This window comes from Mus pahari, chromosome 16, assembly GCF_900095145.1.
Source record: "Mus pahari chromosome 16, PAHARI_EIJ_v1.1, whole genome shotgun sequence".
NCBI classification, from domain to species: Eukaryota; Metazoa; Chordata; class Mammalia; order Rodentia; family Muridae; genus Mus; species Mus pahari.
Window position 1 is genome coordinate 19,120,895 of NC_034605.1, and position 19,417 is coordinate 19,140,311.

General features: G+C 44.0%; 1 protein-coding gene across 2 annotated transcripts in view; it reads left to right on the top strand.

Moving 5' to 3' along the window:
• Positions 1-2,084: 2,084 nt before the first annotated feature.
• The window catches only part of Gli3 (GLI family zinc finger 3), a 272,053-nt gene continuing 254,720 nt past the window's right edge, over positions 2,085-19,417 (top strand). Inside the window, exons 1-2 of one of the 2 annotated variants that reach the window (XM_021215188.1) lie at positions 2,085-2,494; positions 15,657-15,821. In XM_021215188.1, the coding sequence (XP_021070847.1) occupies positions 15,698-15,821 (124 nt within the window). In that variant the 5' untranslated portion in view covers positions 2,085-2,494; positions 15,657-15,697. The remainder of the gene's footprint in view (positions 2,495-15,656; positions 15,822-19,417) is intronic. The other variant, XM_029547461.1, reaches the window with a different exon arrangement.

The window sequence follows — 19,417 nt, forward strand, 5'->3', positions numbered from 1 at the left end:
TCAAATAGGATGTAAAGCGGGAGTTCCTTCTTGGTTGTTAGCAAAATTCTGATAGCATGGTGGGAAGCTTTGCAATTTTTTTTTTCCTTTGTTCCAGTGTTTTTTAGAACCCCAAATCAAGATCCTTATGACTCGGAACGCGCTGCGAGACTGTTAGAAATAAAAGTCAAAATATATATTTTATGCTCAGTGATTTATGGGCTGTCCCTTTTGCCACTGGATAAGCAGAGAAAACTATCAGGATGCAGTATTTGCATTCTCGCGGTGGAGGCAGCAGCAGCCGCAAACGACAGAAACAATGTGTCTGACATTAAGGAAACACACCAGCCCTCTGACTACCTTGCAATTCCAAAACGAAAATAGTTCTCACACACTATGTCGTCTTTTATAACTTTGCAGGTATAATCTCACTGGAGATCCATAGCCGTCCCGGGACTTAGGAGGACTGCTTTATCTCACTCATCTGCCGGTGGGCTCAGAGTCTAAAGAGGCGGAGGGAATATGCTGGGGCCTGGGGCCAGTTACTGAGGGGAGAATTGGGGCTACCTCTGTTTGTTGATATCCTTGCACTCAGAGATGGGTGAAGAGTGTTCCACTCTTCCCCCTTCTTTTTGCCTCACAGAGTGTTTTAGTGGAGAGAAAGCGTAAAAAATGGCTAAGAAGTGTCTGGAGCCCCACATTGAAAGCTTAAGTCACTCTCAGCTTTTGTCTTTGTCATAAGCAACAAGTCACCAGAAACAAATAACGAATGCTACTGTCAATTCCGTTAAAATTGTTCTCCAGGTTAGCACGTGAATTTCAAAAATGTTCTTCAAATTATAATAGCTATTCATCCACCCACTCTGCCTTCAAGACAGCTGCCACAGAGCACCCTGAGCACCAAGGCACTCCTGGTGGGCCAACTGCTTACTCCGGTATTTTGGAATGTCTCTTGGGTTTTCTTCTTTCTTCCACCCCCTTGAAACCCTCCCTTTCAAGTTACAGGTTGGGGTGAGTACCTGGATGGGGAGAGAGAGATGAGAGTGGACTGGCCGGTTGAAGTAACATGGGTCTTTAAAAAGAAATCAAGGACAGGCACTCTGCATCTTAAGGAAAATCACCCCGTGCAAGTCTGGGTTCTCGGCTCAAGTTCGGGCTCCCAGCTCGGGTCTTTGTGTTCTTTGCACAGTGGCCCACGGGGACAGCAGGCTGTACGGTGAGACGTCCCAAACGGAGTTTAACGCAACCGGGAGGAAAGTCCTCAACTTTTTAAAAGCATCATCGCGCGAGAGGAAGTTTCAGGCTTGGCCTAGGGAAAAGTACCAGGAGGTGTGCGGGGGTGGGGCGGTGGCGATCTGAGAGGTCTCTAGAGAAGGAAGGGGAGTCCAACCCGAGAGCGGGGGGTTGGAGGTGGAGGGGGGGAAAAGCGAAGAGAGGAGGCATGGGCGAAGCGCCCGGCAGCGCGCGAGCCCCGGCTGCTCGGCTGCGCGGGAGCGCAGGCCTGGAGGGCTCGGGTGACATCACCCGCGGGCCCCTTCCTCCTGCCGGGTGGGTGGGGCCTGGCGCGCCGCGCGGGCGCGGGGTCAAGGAGGGGGAAGAGGAGGAGCAGGCCTGGATGTGTCTGTGTGAGGACCCGGGAGGGGCGGAGGCGGTGGAGCGCGTGGCTCCCGGCTGCCCGCGCCAGCCCTGCCCGGCCCGACGCGCGGCCCCAGTGCCGCCCTCGGCGCAGCGCCCCGGGATCGGCGCGCGCGGAGCGGGACCCCGCCGGGCGCGGCCTGGAAAGGAGCGGGAAAGCAAAGTAAGGCGAGCGAGCAGTCCTCCTAAGTTTTTAAAGCAACTTCGCCCCCTGCGGCGGCGGCGGTGGCGGCGTCGTCGTCGTCCCGCGGCTCGGCGCGTTCCCCCCCCCCAACCCCCCAGCGCTCCTCGGAGTGGCGGAAATTAGAGGGAGCGGGCGGGGGTGGGGGCGCGCGAGGGAAGAAGGAGCCGGGAAGGAGAGGAGAGTCTGACCACATCTGTGAAAACTTGGGGAAGGAGGGCGGGGAGGAGGAGGAGCGCAGGAGCGCGCCGAGGGGAGCGCGAAGGGCGCGCGCGGCGGAGCCCAACTTTTGCAACCGGGGGCGCTCGGCCTGGACGGGCCCTTAGTCGTTGAAAAGTCGACTTGACGGTCGGGGGCTCCTTTCTTTCTCTTTCTCCTCCCACCCGCGGTTGAACCAAATCAGAACTGTCACTCAGGGCCGGTGACTCAGAGGGATCAGATTACAAGGATCCCTGAAACTGATGCGCGGGCTGCAGCGGCGGGAGGGAGCGGACCGGGCCGCACCGCCGGCGCCCGCACACTCGTCCGCCCGCCCGCCGTTCCCCTCCTCGCCCGCTCGCCCCGTCGCCGGCCCACGCCACACCATGCCCGCCGGGGCCGCACGCTGCGATCGGTCCGGCCATCCACGGTAGCCCGAGCCCGCCCGCCGCTCCGCCGGCGCAGGTCTGTGGATTTGGGACCTGACAGCCAAAGCCGCAGGTACGTCCCGCCTGAAGTTCTTTGTTTTGCGGGCCCCGCAGCCCGCCCTGTCGAGCTTCCCGGCGGCGTCGGAGCGGCTTGGCTTGGGTGCGCTCGCGCCTTCCCGCGCTCTCCGGGGTCCGGTCTCGGTTCTCCGGACTGCAGAGCTCCTGCCCCAGGGCGCGCGGACCAAGTTTGAGGCGGTAGCGTCCGCGCCTACTTCTCACCAAGTGCTGCGCAGAGCTCCGGGAGCCCGGAGCTGCGGCTGGTCCTCGCGCCCCGGCAAAGCCGCAGCTCGGCTTGCGCGCAGCGCCTGGGGATGCGCCGAGCCGCCGCTGCCCGGCTCTCCAGGGTCCCGCCTTCACTTCTGAGGGTGGGGGTGCGGGGTGAGCGGATGGAGGGCGCGCCTCCGCGGTGGGAGAGGAAAAGTGAAAGTTGTACCATCTGTGCGTGATTTGGAACTCTGTCTCTTCCTTTCCAGAGGTAGAGCAGAAAGAAAAGAAAAGAGAAAGAAAGAAAAGTAGCAGTGGCCCTTGTGCGGTAACCAAGAGGCCGAATTTGCACAGAGCAGAGTTGGGTATGGATCACTCTACTCTGCTGGGGACACTTAACTTTCTGGAGTTGCAGCGGGGCCCTGAGGATGTGGCAGAGTTAATATTGATCATACATTTGAATAGTTGGTGAAGCGACTTTTCAGCAGATGGCCACATGCCCTCACACTCGGTCCAGCCTTTGCTTATTATCCTTTGATGAACTTAGTATCCTTCAGTGAACTTTGTGTCTGTGTCCCGGAGTGCACCTTTTTGAATACCAAACCTTACCCCCCTCCCCCAGGCTTTCTTGGCTCTGTGTGTGTGTGTGTGTGTGTGTGTGTGTGTGTGTGTGTGTGTATAAAGACCACTTAGGGAAGTTTACTGCACCGCGTTTACCCTCTCTCCTCCCCCAACTTGGTTGTAGATTCTGGCCTTGGGTACAGTGCTCATGGCCCTCTGCCAGTTTATATGTACATATATTTATGTAAAACATTTTCTCCCAGCTCTGTGCCAGCTGTTCCACATTTTCCAGCTGCCACTTCAGTTTGAAATGATGGACTGTCGTCCTCAAGTAAAAGAACTCTTTAGTCCGAGGTATGGAGGGCCGGCCGCTGTGCAAATACAGGGGCAGTGCCATTAGCCCTGCTGGTATTATTAGTTCCCCAAACACCTCGTGCCCTTCTTTTCCTCTCCTTCTCCTCCTCAATTACAGCTTTTCACAGCCCAGAACGTGCACTCTGCTGAACATTCAAGTGATTAACCCCCACCCCCCCTTTTCTGAATGATTTTGTGCAGAACTTGGATGAGGCCGGCAGGCTGGTTAGCTAGCTTTCTTTCTTTCTTTCTTTCTTTCTTTCTTTCTTTCTTTCTTTCTTTCTTTCTTTCTTTTTCTTTCTCTCCCTGAAATATTTGTCTGGTGGAAATAACTTCTAGAAAAAGAGTTGCAACTTGAGAGCATTGGGCATGGCTGGGGGAAGGGGAGCTGTGCTCTGCCATCTGAAATAATCTCATTTTAGTCTATTTTAGGGGAAACCCTTCCTTCGTTCTCATGTCACAAGCTTGCACTGTTTGATGTCTTCACGAGTTATAGACTGAATTCTTCAAGAACTGGCCTAAAGTATTAATTTTGAGTATTTATGTAATTGCTCTGTAATTTGAATAGGTGCCTTATTGATTGATTCCTGTAATTATTTCATTTGGGTTTTAAATTAAAAATTAATAATAGTCTGACAGTTTCTTAATTACATGTGTCAAGATTATTTTGAAGCAGGAAAATGCTGTTTTAAAATAGTGAAATAACCTCAGAATCACTTCATTTTTCTAAGGCAGCGCAGTAGAGGATATATTAAAGCAGTGGAGATTGGTTTTACCAATGTAAACTGTGCAGAGTATCTACAGAATTTGTTTATGTTAGGAAATATTGGCTTTAACAATCTGGTCCATGAGCTCTGTGGCCAGTTAGATTATAGTCAGACCTTAAAACAAACATGAAATAACATTTAAATTAGCTGAAATTGCATATTTATACAGAGCAGAGAGTTTATTTTACACTAAAAGCTATTTAATTAGAAACTCCCCGCCTGAGGGGAGGCCCTTTCAGGGTCTGTAATTCTTAAAGTCAGCCTAGGGAAGGTTGGGTTTAGATGCATGCATACGTTCAATGTGAGAGGTGTCTGCTGAAATTTCACACAGACAGAAACACTTTAAAAGATATAGATTGCTTTATTGCTAATAGACTGGCAGGTTTAGCTCAGATGCCTACCAATTCCCTGTGTTTTTTACATACTCTTGTATTCCTTGATTGAACTCTGGTGTCCTTACAGTTTTTATTGTATGTCTAATTTGCAAAGGAGAAAATTCAGCATTGATGAAAAATGTCTCTTGTCGAGTTATTTCATTGCTTACTTAATGAAAGAATTGTTAATTTTAACAGTTGGATTCCAGGGCCTAAAAGTTGGACTCTCCTTTGTTTTTGAAGCCAGTGAAGTTTTCTTAATTACCTGCATGCTGCAAGAGTTACAGGCATCCTCTGGGCTCAGGCATTTAGAAGTGAGTTCCTTGTAAGGCATCCATCCTGCTTGCTGGATTCCTCTCCCCGATTTCTGAGGACAGTTTGGAAGCTTATGAAAGGAAACACTTTAATGCTCATTGTTGTATGCACTCACTTACATGGAGACAGTAATGTTCTAAGAAAAATCAGCCTCGAAGACATGAATCAGTGAGTCATGAAATGGTCAGGAAAACCTTAGTAATGGAATGTTAATGCTTTTAGACGATAGTAGATTATCTTAAAAGTCAGACTTTTCTCCTTTCTGCAATTGTTGTAAATCCCTGGCTGAAGAGTTCTTTGAAGGAGGTTTTAGTTCTCCTGGCATTCATATTCTGAGGTTGGTCTGATTTGCTTTGGGAGATTCAAGGAATTTTCTGCCAACTTTTATATCGAGAGGCAATCAAAGGCTGAAATGGCTACAGAACAAACACACACAAACACATTTGTTAAGCAAACGCATTTGTTAAACAAAAGGTTCTCTAATAATGACTTCAGGTTGTCTTCTCATTAAAGCCCGGGAGAAACTGCTGCTCCTCAGTTCACATTGTCAGTTTTCTACATGGAAATTGATCTGTTTTACTTTCAAAGCAAATAGAGGCAGACAATAAACTACAACAGGGCCGGGCGCTGCTGCAAACTTTCTCAAGTACTTTCCAGTATATTTTTCATCTTTACTTTTATTTGATGGGCCTGTGAAATAGAGCTGTAGACTGGTGAAGACTTTAAATGAAATTTCACACTTTGATGATTTTTTTTTTTTAAACTTTGATATATTGACAGCAAAAGGAGCTGCAAAAGCTTTTATATAACTCGAGCAGCAACGCCAAGCAGCAGTCAAACGTCTCCATGCATTTGTGTTTAACTGCAGAAGAAAAACATGTCCATGGGCAGTAGAGGTTCTTACCAGCCCCCTAATCCCAGATCCCAGCAAACCTTGAGGGCATGCCTCAGATCTTGCTGAAGTCACTGTGGACTCTCACAGTTTGCAGATTAAGTATGCTATGTGTTCCTGGCTCCAGCAACGGCTTTAGGAGCTCACTAAGCTTCCTGTCTTAGTATCCCTTTTCTTAAGTTTTTAGGGTCCGTTGAAGGCTATGTTGTCTGAAATAAGTGGTACTTGTTAATTTAGAGACTCTTTATATATTTCATTCTCTCTTTAAAAATTGCCAAATTTATAATTTTTTTTTTAAACTGAAAAGCTAATTATGTCTGGAAAAGGGGAGGGGAGCTGCTGGAAAGAAGCTGTCTGTGGAGTGTTTATGAGCTCATTTGTTTGGAAACTTTGTTGTCTGCATCGTTTTACCACACTTTCGCTTTGCCTAACCCCTGAAAAGTAGACTCTTTCCATTTGAAATACTAAATGCACAGTAGTTTTCTACGTATTCCTTAGCTGCCTGTGTGTTTGTGTGTGTGTGTTTCACCTGAAAGTGTTTTTTGTTCTGGCTGTGCATATTTCAACCCGACAAAATGTCTCAGAAAATCTATAGCTTTCTAAAGTAGCTGAATGAAAAAGCCATTACATAGTTAATAAGGTGGCACTGGGACATTGAGGCCTCCTCCTGAAAGGCAATATTGTATTGAGCTCTATGTGTGCCTCTGTGGTATCTGTAAGCTATATCCTCTTATATGGCATGCTAGCATTTTGTGTACGAGTCATAATTAAAAAAGAAAATACTTACATCATTGTCCAGCAACATGTCATATTATTCCCAAGAGAACCCAAGCCAATTTTGTGTTTAAAGGTTATTCAATGAATGAAATTGTGAAAGCCCATTTGTCAAAGTACTGCATGGTTTCTGTTCGTTTTCAAGCTCCAAATTCATTGTCTGCCCTAGCCCAGCCATTAGTCATCAGTGTATTAGTGCTGCCTTCAGGCCATGCTGCCCGGCACTTCTTCACACTATTACAGCTTTGAAAGTGTACTCTGCCGACTTGTAGAATTACTGCTCTGATTTCCGCTTGGCTGGTTTGAGGTAAGTCCCCTCCCTCCCTTCTAGCTGACTGTAATCCTTGCTTTCTTTCAAAGCTCCTTTCCAGAGATTTAGAAAACTTTCTTAAGGACCCTGTTGGCATCCTACCACAGTTTGGTTGTAGCACGCACTATACATTTAAATTGTACCTGAAGAAAATTGGATTGGTTGCAGGCCTGAAACATTTAGAGGGGGCAGCTTTGCTATGGAGGGGAGGGGTGTTACAGCAATAACTATTGATATAGCACATTCGTGTACTTGTGTAATTTTTATGTTCTAGAATTAATTCAACAATGAGAGATAAGTACCATTCTTAAATCCCTGTTGAAATGAATTTAAAATATATAACATATTTGCTTATTTTTAAAGCAGTTTTTTTGAAGATTCAATAAAATGCCTAACAAGAGTGTTTTAAATATTATATACTGCCATTAAAAAAAAAGATGGAAAACTCACCAATTAGATAAAAGATAAGTTCAAATTTTATTAATGAAGGAATGAGGCAATTAAGCCTTATTACTGATTACATTTTATGATTTTTTTAAAAAGGATAATTCACTCCAAAGATTTATTAGTGTGTGGAGAAACCTCATGCAGCAGCTTTGAATGACTGAGCTGTATGGAGACCTGGACTCCACTGGCCAGACATGTGGATCAGGCCGTGCTACTGCAGGACAAGGCCTGCTGTTTGAACTGTGCAACGGAATTCCACACCAGTCTCATTGAGGGTGTCTGTAGCAGTTGATGCAGGCTAGACTGAGCATTTTGTATGTATGAAGGCTGAAGGCTGAGTTGGCTGGAGAATGTTGTTTGAATAAGAAAGTTTATAGAATAAGTGGCCCATGGGTAATTAATTCTTATAAAGTAGACCCTGCATCTGAAAATCCTTAAAATTTGCAAGCCTGGCTTTTAAAGTTGCAATTAAGATTTAACTCTCAAAACATTAAAAATTAGGAGGGTGAAATGAGGAGAATAGTGTTGCCTGAAAACAAGCTGAGTATCTTTAGCTTATCTGTGGTCGATTTCAATACCTAAATATCGGTTTCCCTTGTGTGATTTAATAGTCAGACGGTGGCCTGGTGTGGTAGCTCATGCCTGTAGTCTTAACATTTGGAAGGCCGAGGCAGGAGGATTGCCACAAGTTTCAGACAAGCCTGGGCTTTATCATCAGTTCTAGGCTGCCTAGCCTGTAATGTGAGAACCTGTTTCAAACCATAACAGCAACAAAAAAGTTGATTCTTATTCATAGATGCAGTCTTATCTCCTTAAGCTGTATTGTAAGGATAGAGGGTCCTAGGCACTGTAAGTCATATAAGTTCTATGTGAATAGCATTTTTTTTTCCTGCTGCTATGCAAACATGCTTCTTTCAAATCTCAGTGAAGCACTCACACTTTTATGATGTATATGGATGTGGTGGGGAGACTGTTACGGAGCTTAATATTTATAGACTGATGTAGATGTTCTGATCTCATTTTCTTAGGGAGGGAGGTCTGGACCCAGCTAATGCAGAGGAAGTTTAGGTGTCAGTTTGCTTCCCACCGCTGCTGTGTCTCTGAGGGCATCTGCTGTTCTCCATACCCAGGGCAGCCAGAGCACGGGAGGCTGCTGTGGTAAGAGCTGTGGGAAGCTCACAAGTGGCACTGAGTGTTAGACCTCACACTCCCCTTAAATGTTTGTTATAAGAGACCTCTGGCATCTGAGCAGGGAGGGAGCTTGTGGTCTTTTCTCTCACATCAACACCAGAAAAGGCACACTAATGCCATTTTTGTGATTTGTAAGTGTCGTAACTATTCATGTGGAATAGCTAGCTCCCTTGGTGATTGATTTTTAAATATATAATCTTCTGAAAAGTTTAGATATAGCTAATTTATGAAAGCAAAGTTCACCGGATCCAGGCAATTATTTCCCTAATAGAGCAACTTCATTTTGGGATGTCTGTCAAAATGCTGTTTGTTGCATCACAGTCGTAAGGAAGGAAGATTGAAAATAATGGACTGCAGGCCTGGGGCATCCCTTGGTTTTCCAATGGGCAGCCTAGATAGAGTTCAGTTTTCTTATTCACAGATGGGCTTTTCTGCTTTCTTGACCTTGGGAGAAGTAATCCTATAAAGGTGAAATAACTGTCTATGAAAAATACTGTAGTTAGACATTAGCGAAGATTTCATTAGGAACTTATGAAGTTGGGCTTCCTTTTCTGCAGAAAGCAAGGTAGTGCAGACAGGAAGTGAAGGAAAGCCAAGAACTCCTGGGACTCGTCGGTGTATCCCAGAGGTCGCGCATAGCTAATTGATTTTAGGTTCAGAGAGATATTTTGAACAGAAGAAACCCTCAAGCACATTATGGACCTCTTAAGTTTCTCTTCCATGTGTGATTACAAGAAATGGGCTAAATTCTTCGCGTTTTCCTTACTGAACCTCAAGACAGTTTCTTACTTCCAAAACTGATCAAAAAGTTTTAAAAGCAGTATTAGCTTTGTTCTTTATGTTGGGGAAAAAAAAGTTCTTTCTCTGTAAAGGAATTATTTTCTTTAGGAAATGGGTTATTTAATAGCTCCAGGAAGGTATAAATATTAAATAGGATTTTTTTCCTATTTAAAAGGAACATGGTTCCTCCATGAGGTAGCAGCTGATGTCCTAGTAAGAGAACCATCACTCTTCTGCGATAGCTGCCGGGGAAAGTCTGCCCCCAGAATCCCTCTCAGAATCCCCTCTTCATTGTGGATTTTTGAAACATTAACATATGAGGGAGACCATTCAGCTTAACAGTGTACAGGCAGGTGTGAGTAAAGAGCCTTTCTCTCCTGGAGCAGCACATTCTTGAGCTACAGGGTGTGATTTCTCACATTAGACCTGCTCTGAGTGCTGCTTATAGCCTTCAAATGACTTTTCCTTCTGGCCTCCTAGGGCCTGTAGATGTTCTAATGTATGAGAAGTGGACCAGGTTATCATCAATCTAGCCTTCTGCTGAGTTGTCTTGAATCTTTAAAGGCATTAAAACAAAACAAAACAAAACAAACAAAACACCACCAGTTACCTCCAAGGTTCAGGCATCTTAACAGCAAACCCAAGTGGATTAAGGAAATAGATACTGGCAGGGTGCTGTTTGGAAAGGGCCCTGCCAGTCTGTGACTGCAGCAGTTTCATCCCATCCTAGCCTACAACCACAGTCAATTAGTTCCTTCAGGAGAAATGCCACTTTAAACTTTGGTATGGTTAGCACCGGTATTTTCTTCTGAAAAATGTTCAGAGTGTAAAGGAATCCTGAATACCTCCAGTTTGGAGATGTTGCCGCAGAGAAATGCCGAGGGGAGAGGCTGGTTTGTACAGGTTTAAGAATTGGGATTTTAAAAAAAAAAGAATTCTTTACTATTACAGGAAGTGTCTGTGGTGGCCAAGGCTCTCATGGAGGGCTTTCTGAGAGACAGTGAGGCCATATGCCTGCCTTGACCGTTCCCAGCACCTGCATCTATTTATGGCAGCCTGGGAAGGGGGCCAACTTGATAGGCAGTAGACATTTTTGTGAATGAACATATTTGTTTTCCTGCAGAATTTTCAACTGTTCCCCAGTGTTTTATAATATTGCAATGCTCATGCACACACACACACACACACACACACACACACACACACACACACACACACTGTCATACCTATTTGAATTTGGTTAGTTCAGACAACATGGATTCAACAAACAATCCCCCTTCCCACTGACCGTTGGACATTCTTCTGGACTACCTGTAGAGAGAGTTTGCAAGTTCCCAAAAATATTCCTGGAGAGGAGGATAACGGATCTGACCCAGATTGATAAGGGATACCTACCTGCATGTTTTGAGCTGCTGGACCAATCTCCCCAGCCTGCAGCACATCCCTCACCTCTCTCTGGCTTGAGACCCTTCGCTAGCAGCTCTAGAAGACAAGGCTGCAGTGGTTCAGAGGTGGAGCAGCTAGGGATGCAGCTGCTGAGACGGACGGGGTGCACGCACCTTGGACGGCCAACACCTCAAGGGGCCAGCAGGGCACTGAAGAACAGTGAGTGAACAGGAATTAAGGCACAGTGGTTGGAGGTGTGTGGTTGTTCTACTCTGAGGTGTCAAGAAACCATCCCCCACCCCTCAAAAAAAAAAATAGCTTTCAAACTAAATGGACTGCAGCAACCAGAGCCTGTCCCTTGGCAAACAGGACGTCTGTGTGAAAGCGCTTTGAAAACATAGCAGTCCCTCACTTCCCAAAATTCTTCGTTTTCGTCAATGTTACCTCCAACCCCGTCACCTTCAGAGTGAATATCTGCTACAGGTGTTTTTCCTGGTAGCTTCTGAAAACTTTTTCTAGTCAGTTTCAGGGGAGGTTGAGGCAAGTTCACACTTGGAATTTAGAAAGAAAAGATGTACGTTTAAGGCAAATTGCTAGAATGGGAGGGAGTAGATGTTAAAAAAAAAGGGGGGGGGAGTCTGAAATTAATTGTGCTAAGGACTTTGGCCTCTGGGAAGTTACCAGAGGTTTGGAATACTTGAATGAAAAAAGATTTGGTTGTTTTGCCTCCAGGGAGGAGCTTTTATCCTTCTTTTTTCCCTGTGGAACTGAAGCCCTCAGGAGGCAAATACAAGTCCCAGGCTTGCCTGTACCCTTTTTGTTAGGATTCAGACTTAGGATCCCACCGTCATCCCAAAAAAGAAAGAAAGGAAGGAAGAAAGAACAAAAGAAAGGAGAGAAAAGGAAAAGGGGGGGGGAAGCCAAGTGGTTTTCTCCTGCAGTCCTGCATGCACTGTTCACTGTCCCAGTGGTGAAAGACTGAAGGGGACAGGCAGGAGTTGTAAACAGGAAACTGCCTCCGGAGGAAAGTCTTGATTTCATTCATATCTGAAAAATAGTAGCATGTGTGGAATGAAGTGGAATTAATCCCTTCCCTTAATTCTTACAGTCTAAATGTTATATACACTTTATTGCTTAAGGTAGTCTAGGCTCTCAGAGTGGTATAGGGCGATGCTTCAGCTTTTAGCATTTCAGCCAGGGTCAACTCTGGTCTGTTTCCAAATCCCTTAATGTCCTATGAAAAAGCCACCCTGAAGGGAAAAACAATCCTCATTTCAACAGTTACATGGGGTGTGGGCATCTATGGCGTTAAAGCGCTCTCTTTGTGACAAGGATAAAATTGTGTTTTTATCAGTAAAATAAGCTGATATAACTCACCATGCTATACAGGAAGCAGATGTCTGCCTTGGCAAGATGCCACATTATAGCCCTGGACTGAGCATTGACTACACTTAAATAATTAGTTGCTAATTAATGAGATCCAAAAATAAGTTGTCAAAATAGAAGAAGGGGGTAGACTTTTTTAAGTTACCAAGGGCCTAGTTTTTTTTTTTTTTTAAATCTATTTCACACAGGGGTAGGAATTAGTATTTTCCAAGATCATTAATTAGTAGCTTTCAGGTGGTGCCTCTTGGCACTTGTGTCTTTCTCCATTGTGATGATTTCTGGGAGGGTGAGTTGCTTTGTTAAAATGTTGCCTTAAGGGGTACCCAAAAACTGCATAAAATTCAGTCTTACCAAGGAACTTAGTGACTTGTTGGTTCTTACCAGGAACCTTCTTTCTTGATGGGATGCTGTCGGGTTCCTTTGCGTGTTATATTTCCATTTTGCAGTTTAAACTTACTACACTGCCCCAACTCAGCTAATACAACTGTATTATCAGTTTTGAAGGAGAAGATTGTGGTATCTGAATTGGGTGCTTTGATTAAAGATTCCTGGTAAAATTTTTAGCTTTTGTAGAATTGACCAGTTTTCAGTGAAACATTTAGCACAGAAGAAGATGTATGTAGCTAGCTCAAGGATGTTTAAAATTCAAGACACAGCAGAGTTAGACGTCATGAGGTCCCTGATGTGAACCTTTATTTACCCAGTAAGCATTTATCTTTGTATTAGTTGTTGAGAAGATGGAAGTCTACTCCTCATGAGGCTTCCAGTCTAGAGGTAGAAGGAAGGTGTATGTTCAACGAAGACTTCTTAAACACAGTTCTTTATCGTTATTACAGTTGGAGTCGGGATAGGTTCTGTGGGCTGTGAATTCAGTGTTCAGGAATACACTTCATTCTATACTTATGAATATAATTGAGGTCCTCTCAGGGATACATACATAGTGATGAACAAATATAAATGTGTAGAGCAGTTATTTGGAAGCTGCAATGACCTTAACAATTAGTGCTTCTTCAAATACAGGCTCTTGGTGCTACTGTCCATGTGTCAGAAGTAGAACTGGGAAATTAGATCTCTTAGCAAGGGTATAGCAATCTGGGTACTAATGGCAATTCAGGGAAACCCTTTGGGAGTAGGAGTGATAACAGATTGGGTTCAATCGTTCTTGGTTGTGCTTGGTTTTTGTTTTGATTTTGGAGACAGTGTGTCACAATGTAGCTCTGGATGGCCTGGAACTTTGTAGACCAGGCTGACCTGGAACTCACAGAAACTCTCCTGCTTCTGCCTCCTGAGTGCTGGAATTGAAGTTGGGTGCCACCCCCAACCCACCCCCAGCCTTGTGATATACTTTAAAAATAAAGTTTAAAGCTGGGTTCAGGTTGAGGAAGGAGTATTGAGAGTTTGAGGCCAGGCTGGGCTGTGTGTTGCAAGACCTTACCTTAAACAGTAAAATCAATTTGGAGAGAGAATAGTTCTTTAAAGAGAACTATTCTGAGGGTTTTTTTTTTTTTAAATGTTACTGTTAATGTTATTATGCATGTGGAGTTCAGAATGACTTGGGAGTTCCAGGGATCAGGTTGTCTGGCTTCACACACTGAGCTATCTGAGTTCTTCTTAGAGACACAAGCAACTATGGAAGAGTTCTCTTTAGAGGTTTTTATTCAGGCTCATGGAAGAGTTTTGGAGGGTCTGTGATCCCTTGGGGATTAAGTGTATGTGCCTGGGGTAAAGGAATTTGTTGTTGTTGTTGTTTCTTCTCAAAAAGCAGAGGGCTTCTGTTGTCCTCTCTAAACTGAGAGGGAGTACAGGTTGGCCAAGGTGGTGCTGGACAGCTCCTGGGGCAGCTTTAGGTAGGCTGTGAGTGCTGTCCAAGCCCCTTGCTGTTTTGTTCTTGTTTTTCATTGTGTTCTCTGAATCTACTTCTCAATTCAGAGTGGCTCTTACAGTTGGTTAGTGTGTCTTATTTCTTTTTATTCTACAGAACACTGTGGTTTAGAGCGAATGACAATAGACACACTAGGAAAAGATGGAAGTCAGGGAATAGCCAGTGCCCTAGTGTTTTATGTGCAGCCTTTGGCTCTGAAACCATAACTGAATGGCTTGAATTCCTGGTCAAGGGGCATCTGGTGTACATAAAGAGCGTGAGTTAAATCTGACTAAACCTACATGCTCTGGGATTTGCACTTTGGCCAGTTAAACAGCTTCTTGCTTTATTTCACTAATCATTGTTTTGATTGAACATTGTGGCATCTGCTACATGCAGAAAAATAAGCAGATGAACATACAGATGAAGCACCTACCTTGAGAGTTGCAGCCTAGAGAGCTTGAAGAAAACATGCCTGAGAGTGGACTTTTCATCTTCGCCTTCTTTGTAGGGATAAGGATTCTGTAAGAAAAGGATGTGCTAGTGTGAAGATTGATGAATAAGATTAGTTGGGGCTATTGTCTGATGAGTGGAGCTGGTGAAGGACAGATGACCTGAATTTGCCTGTAGTTGAGTTTTCATGTTCTGTGAGTGATCCCAGCCTTTGTTAGCCTCACTTTTTGTCTGACTTTTGTGGTGGAATGGAGGGATATTGTCTTATTACCTTTGTTTAGGAAATTAACCCAAATGAATTAGTGTTTTCCTTTTCAGAAAACATAAAGAACACAGTTTGTCTGGATGCTTTGAGGTTAAGATGCTGAAGGCAATTCAGTGCCTTATGGAAGTTGAGATCCTAGTCTACTGAGTTACTGAGGGCTCTGGATAGGGGAGCTACTTGGTTTTTAAGATGTCTACTTAGTAATCACAAACTTCCTTTTGACTTAGAAGTTCTCGTAGTGTCCCTTCCTATAAAGTTGACCACCCAAAGGGAAATGAACAGAAATGGATTAAAGAATAATGTGAAACTTGGGTTTTATACTGTAGATAATTGAAAATTGAAGTATTTAGAATTTATTATTTCTCAACCTGTGTGTCAAACCCTTTTGGCACACCTCTGTCTCTTAAAAAGTTTTTATATTAGGATTCATAACAGTAGCATACTTACATCTATGAAGTAGCAACAAAAATAATTTTATGGTTGGGGTCACCACAACATAATGGACTGTCTTAAAGGGTCTCAGCATTCGGAAGGTTCACAACCACTGGCTTAGATAATTTGATAAGAAATCATTGGAAGGAACTGCGAAACTTGTACATTATGAGCTGTTTTGTTTTCCTTTGCAGGTAGCAAATGCTGGGGTCACTTAAGGGACATGAAAACTCAACTCCATGTGACTTTGACCGGCTCCTTAATATAGTTATGAAGTAGTTTTGCCAGAAAACCCTTTGAGGAAATGTCCACTCAGGTTTTGCTAAACCTTTAGGTTCTCCTCAGGTTGAAGATATAGAAGACTTTTGGGTAAAGGTTTCTTCTGCCATTCTGGGAATTTGATGGCACTGTGGTGTTTTATAGGGATTCCTTTGAGAAACAAGCTGAAGTAATGAGAAGACATTATGGAGGCCCAGGCCCACAGCTCTACGGCGACTGAGAGGAAGAAAGCTGAAAATTCCATTGGGAAATGTCCCACGAGAACAGATGTCAGCGAGAAGGCCGTGGCCTCTAGTACCACTTCCAATGGTGAGTGGCCCCACAACTCCCAGCAGCTAAGTTGCCATCACTGCTGTGTTCTCTGCATCCCCTGAACTGAACATCCACACCTGGACCAGTGATTCTTCTATGAGAGGTTCACATGGGTCAGAGGATGGTGTATGGGGTGGGCAGACTTTAGTACTCTCTATCTTGACGTTCAAGCTGCTTGTTTTCTTCAGAGTCTACTTTGAGATATAAATTGGCATAGGATAGGTTATTTATAAAAAGAAGTTCCTGTTTTGGCACTTTGAAAATCATCTTGATTGGTCTGGTAAGAATTTAAAATGCTTTGCGTTTCACATGGAAAGTCTATAGTAGTCAAAATAATGAAGACGTTTTTGATTTGTGGCAGGATTTCTCCTACCCCATATTTAAAGTTGTCTACTGGAAAGGATTTTTAAAAGCTTAACAGCTGAAGTTTTAAGTCTATCTCAAGTCCATGCACTTCATTGTTGGTTTTGTAAATTTAATTAATTTAATTTATTTCAGAGATAGCACAGAGTCAACATTTATTTTTACACTTTAAGCAAAGTATCGAAAGATATTTTAATGTAAGCCTAGAGTACCCCAGCCTCCCTCAACTAGGAAAACCAGGCTGAAGGTCTATGGTGACCTTCTCTTCCATTCCAGGCTTTCCCACAAGGTAGGCCATCAGTGTCTTTGTGCCTGTAGATTTCAGGCGTGCCTCCTAGCTCTGGATTGTGTGTCTGTAGATTTCAGGTGTGCCTAGTTGCTATGGATTGTGTGTCTGTGGATTTCAGGCCTGCCTCCTTGCTCTGGGCCCCACTCTGCTTTTCTGTGTACCTTTAGGAAGGATAAGTTGGTGAATTGTCCTAGTCCGCTCCTGTCTGACCTGGCTCGCTAATCTGCCCAACCTGACCTCCTGGCTCCTTCTCTGTGGTTTTATAATTTATATGTTCCAAGAAAGATTTTCCTAGGTTGACCTACTATTGTTTGAAATGTGCAATTGAAGAGTAAGCTTGACTCAGAAGCTAACTGTAGCCCAGGACCTTCGGCTCTGAGGACAGGAGCTCCTGCAGGGTCTGGCTGCTGCTCGGTTCCATCCATGGGTTACCCAGCTTTGCTTCAGGTCTGCGCCCTTCTATCAGGGTTTTGACATAGCTCCATACTGTGCTAGGGGGAGGAAACTAGCTGTCAGTCTTGCAGGCCAATAAGCCCGGGTTTCCATTGATCTCTAGGGAGATATATTTATGTTTGAGTTAAAAAATGGATTCACTTTACCTGTATGTGTTTAAAAATGTGTCTGTATCGCTCCCCTTATTTGTGGCATTTAAACCCAGGGCTCAACTTACTTAACACAGTCTGAATATTTGTGTCTTGTTTTCAGGTGTTATTAAAAAGCATATTCTATATCAAAAACACGCTACCTTGGATTCTTTGTTTTTCTGGAGTTTATAAATGTTAGGCTAATTTATCATTTTATAAGTAGGAACAATATGTAAAGTGCTAGTTATTTGGTGGTTTTAATACTAATTTTATAAGAATAACCACTTTATATGTGTTAAGCATCACAAAAACAACCCCACCAATGTTGCTGTGTGCAGCCATATATGTGGGTGTTTCCTAGCACAAAGCCAGTGCAGATTGGTAGAGGATGCTTTTGCACCACTTGGACTGTTAGAGGCCAGTATCCTGTGAATCCTGCAGAGTGCCTTCAGCGGTCTTTGTGGGAAGATGCTGTTGCCTCTGGGGATCTTGCTTCCACACCGAGACACATACTCCGGGGCGTCTCCAGTGCTCCTCAGCTTGGCATCAGCCATTCTCTGACCACAGGTTCTCCTCACCACCATGTTGAGGGTGACTGGAACATTACCAGAACCCAGTGGTGGCCTGGAGGCCTGGAGGCCTGGAGGCCTGGAGGCCTGGACCAAGAGCTAGCCAGAGAAAGGACAGTCTTAAAGCTAGTTCTGCACTTGGCATGATCACAGGCCTGTTTGCTAAGCTGCTCACACGCTTGCCTCCCTAACCTGATCAGCCTGTGCCCCTGAGGCCCACAACCTGTCTAAACGTGCATGAGTCCTGCTGCATATGGACGTAAATACTCACTAGTCGTGTTTGCAGGGCATATGTCTGAATGAGATCTGTCTCAGAGTTGTTTTTCAGAATTCCTGATCTTCTAAAGAATTCATTACTTTTCATTTGGGGACAATAGGAAACTCAGTGAAATAAAACAAAACAACAACAAGAAAAAAATGGAATTTTTTTTTTTTTCTAAAACTGGATTTCCACCTAATAGAATGACTCCAGGAAAATAAGCAAATGCATTTAAAACACAATAAACAATACAAAAGAAAGGCCAGTGAAGTCAAGCGTGACTCCTGTTTAGAATCCCTCCATTTGGGAGGCTGAGGCAGGAGAATTACTAGTTTGAGGTCTGCTTGGGCTATGCGGTGACAAAACAGAGGAGTGTCCTTTTTCCTTTGTTTATGTGAATGCTAATAATTACAGTATCTTTTCTTACAGAGTTCTGCAGTTTTCATCTAACTAGCCTAGCGCCTTTTTACTGTGCCATGACTGTGGGTACGGATGGTTGGGATTGCAGTCTCCGTACTGCTTGCTCCCTTCCTGCCCGCTTCAAGCTCTGCCTGGGTGTTATGCAGATCAGTGTATAGAGTTTCGTCCTGTGCTGCTCGGGTTAGAGCTTTTGGTAGGCAGCCTTACAAAGATTGGTGCTTTGTGTGTGCTGACATGTTGTGGAAATTATTGTGGTTGCTGTCTGTCCACTCATCAGTCTGTCTATCCACCTACCCCTTTCTCTTTAGTTTACAAGTGCCTAAATACCTACATTGAAGCCATTCACAAAAATGGGAGTCATTAAGATAGGTGGCATAGTGATTGTACCTAACTCCAGAGGTTATGCTTGCCTTAAGATTGCTCTGACTTTGAGTTTGTAACTAGACAGTTAAAAGACTTAGTTCAGATATCAGGATGTATGAACCAAATGAATATAAAGTATATTTTAGATTCTACCCATTTTGTGATTAAAAGTAAATAAATAGAAAAGTTTTGTTACTGGTGAAGCTATTGGTTGACTTAATTAACCTTTCCAGTCATTATGTGGTATAATTTGTTCTTGACTGTGAACATCCCAGCCAAGCCACGCACATTCCACTGCGTGTTCTTACAAGTCTGTTTTCTTGCTTTTCTCAATTGAGTATCTGCTCCTAGAGTTTTGTTTAAACAAACATAGAAACACAGCCAAAATGTATGGTTCAAAAACCTTGAAGAACATTGTAAATAAACATTTGCTACACGAGATTGAAATTTAAAATAACGTGAGTGAAAAGTTGTGCTCTAAGTCTTGTGTTGGGGGAAAGAAACGAAGTCAAATTAGATTTGTGTAGCTTTTCAGGACCCACATGTGTAAGCAAAGCCTTCGGTGATTTCTGCACAGGAACCACATTATGTGCATAGCTTCCTGTGTGCACACTTCAGCTTTAAGCAGTTAGTGCTTATTCGTGAGATGGAAGTGACACAGGCAATGGCATTTAGCCTTCTGAATGTTTTTTAAGTGCAATTGTGGCTTAAGAGATTATTCTTGACATCTAACAGGATGACTTTCA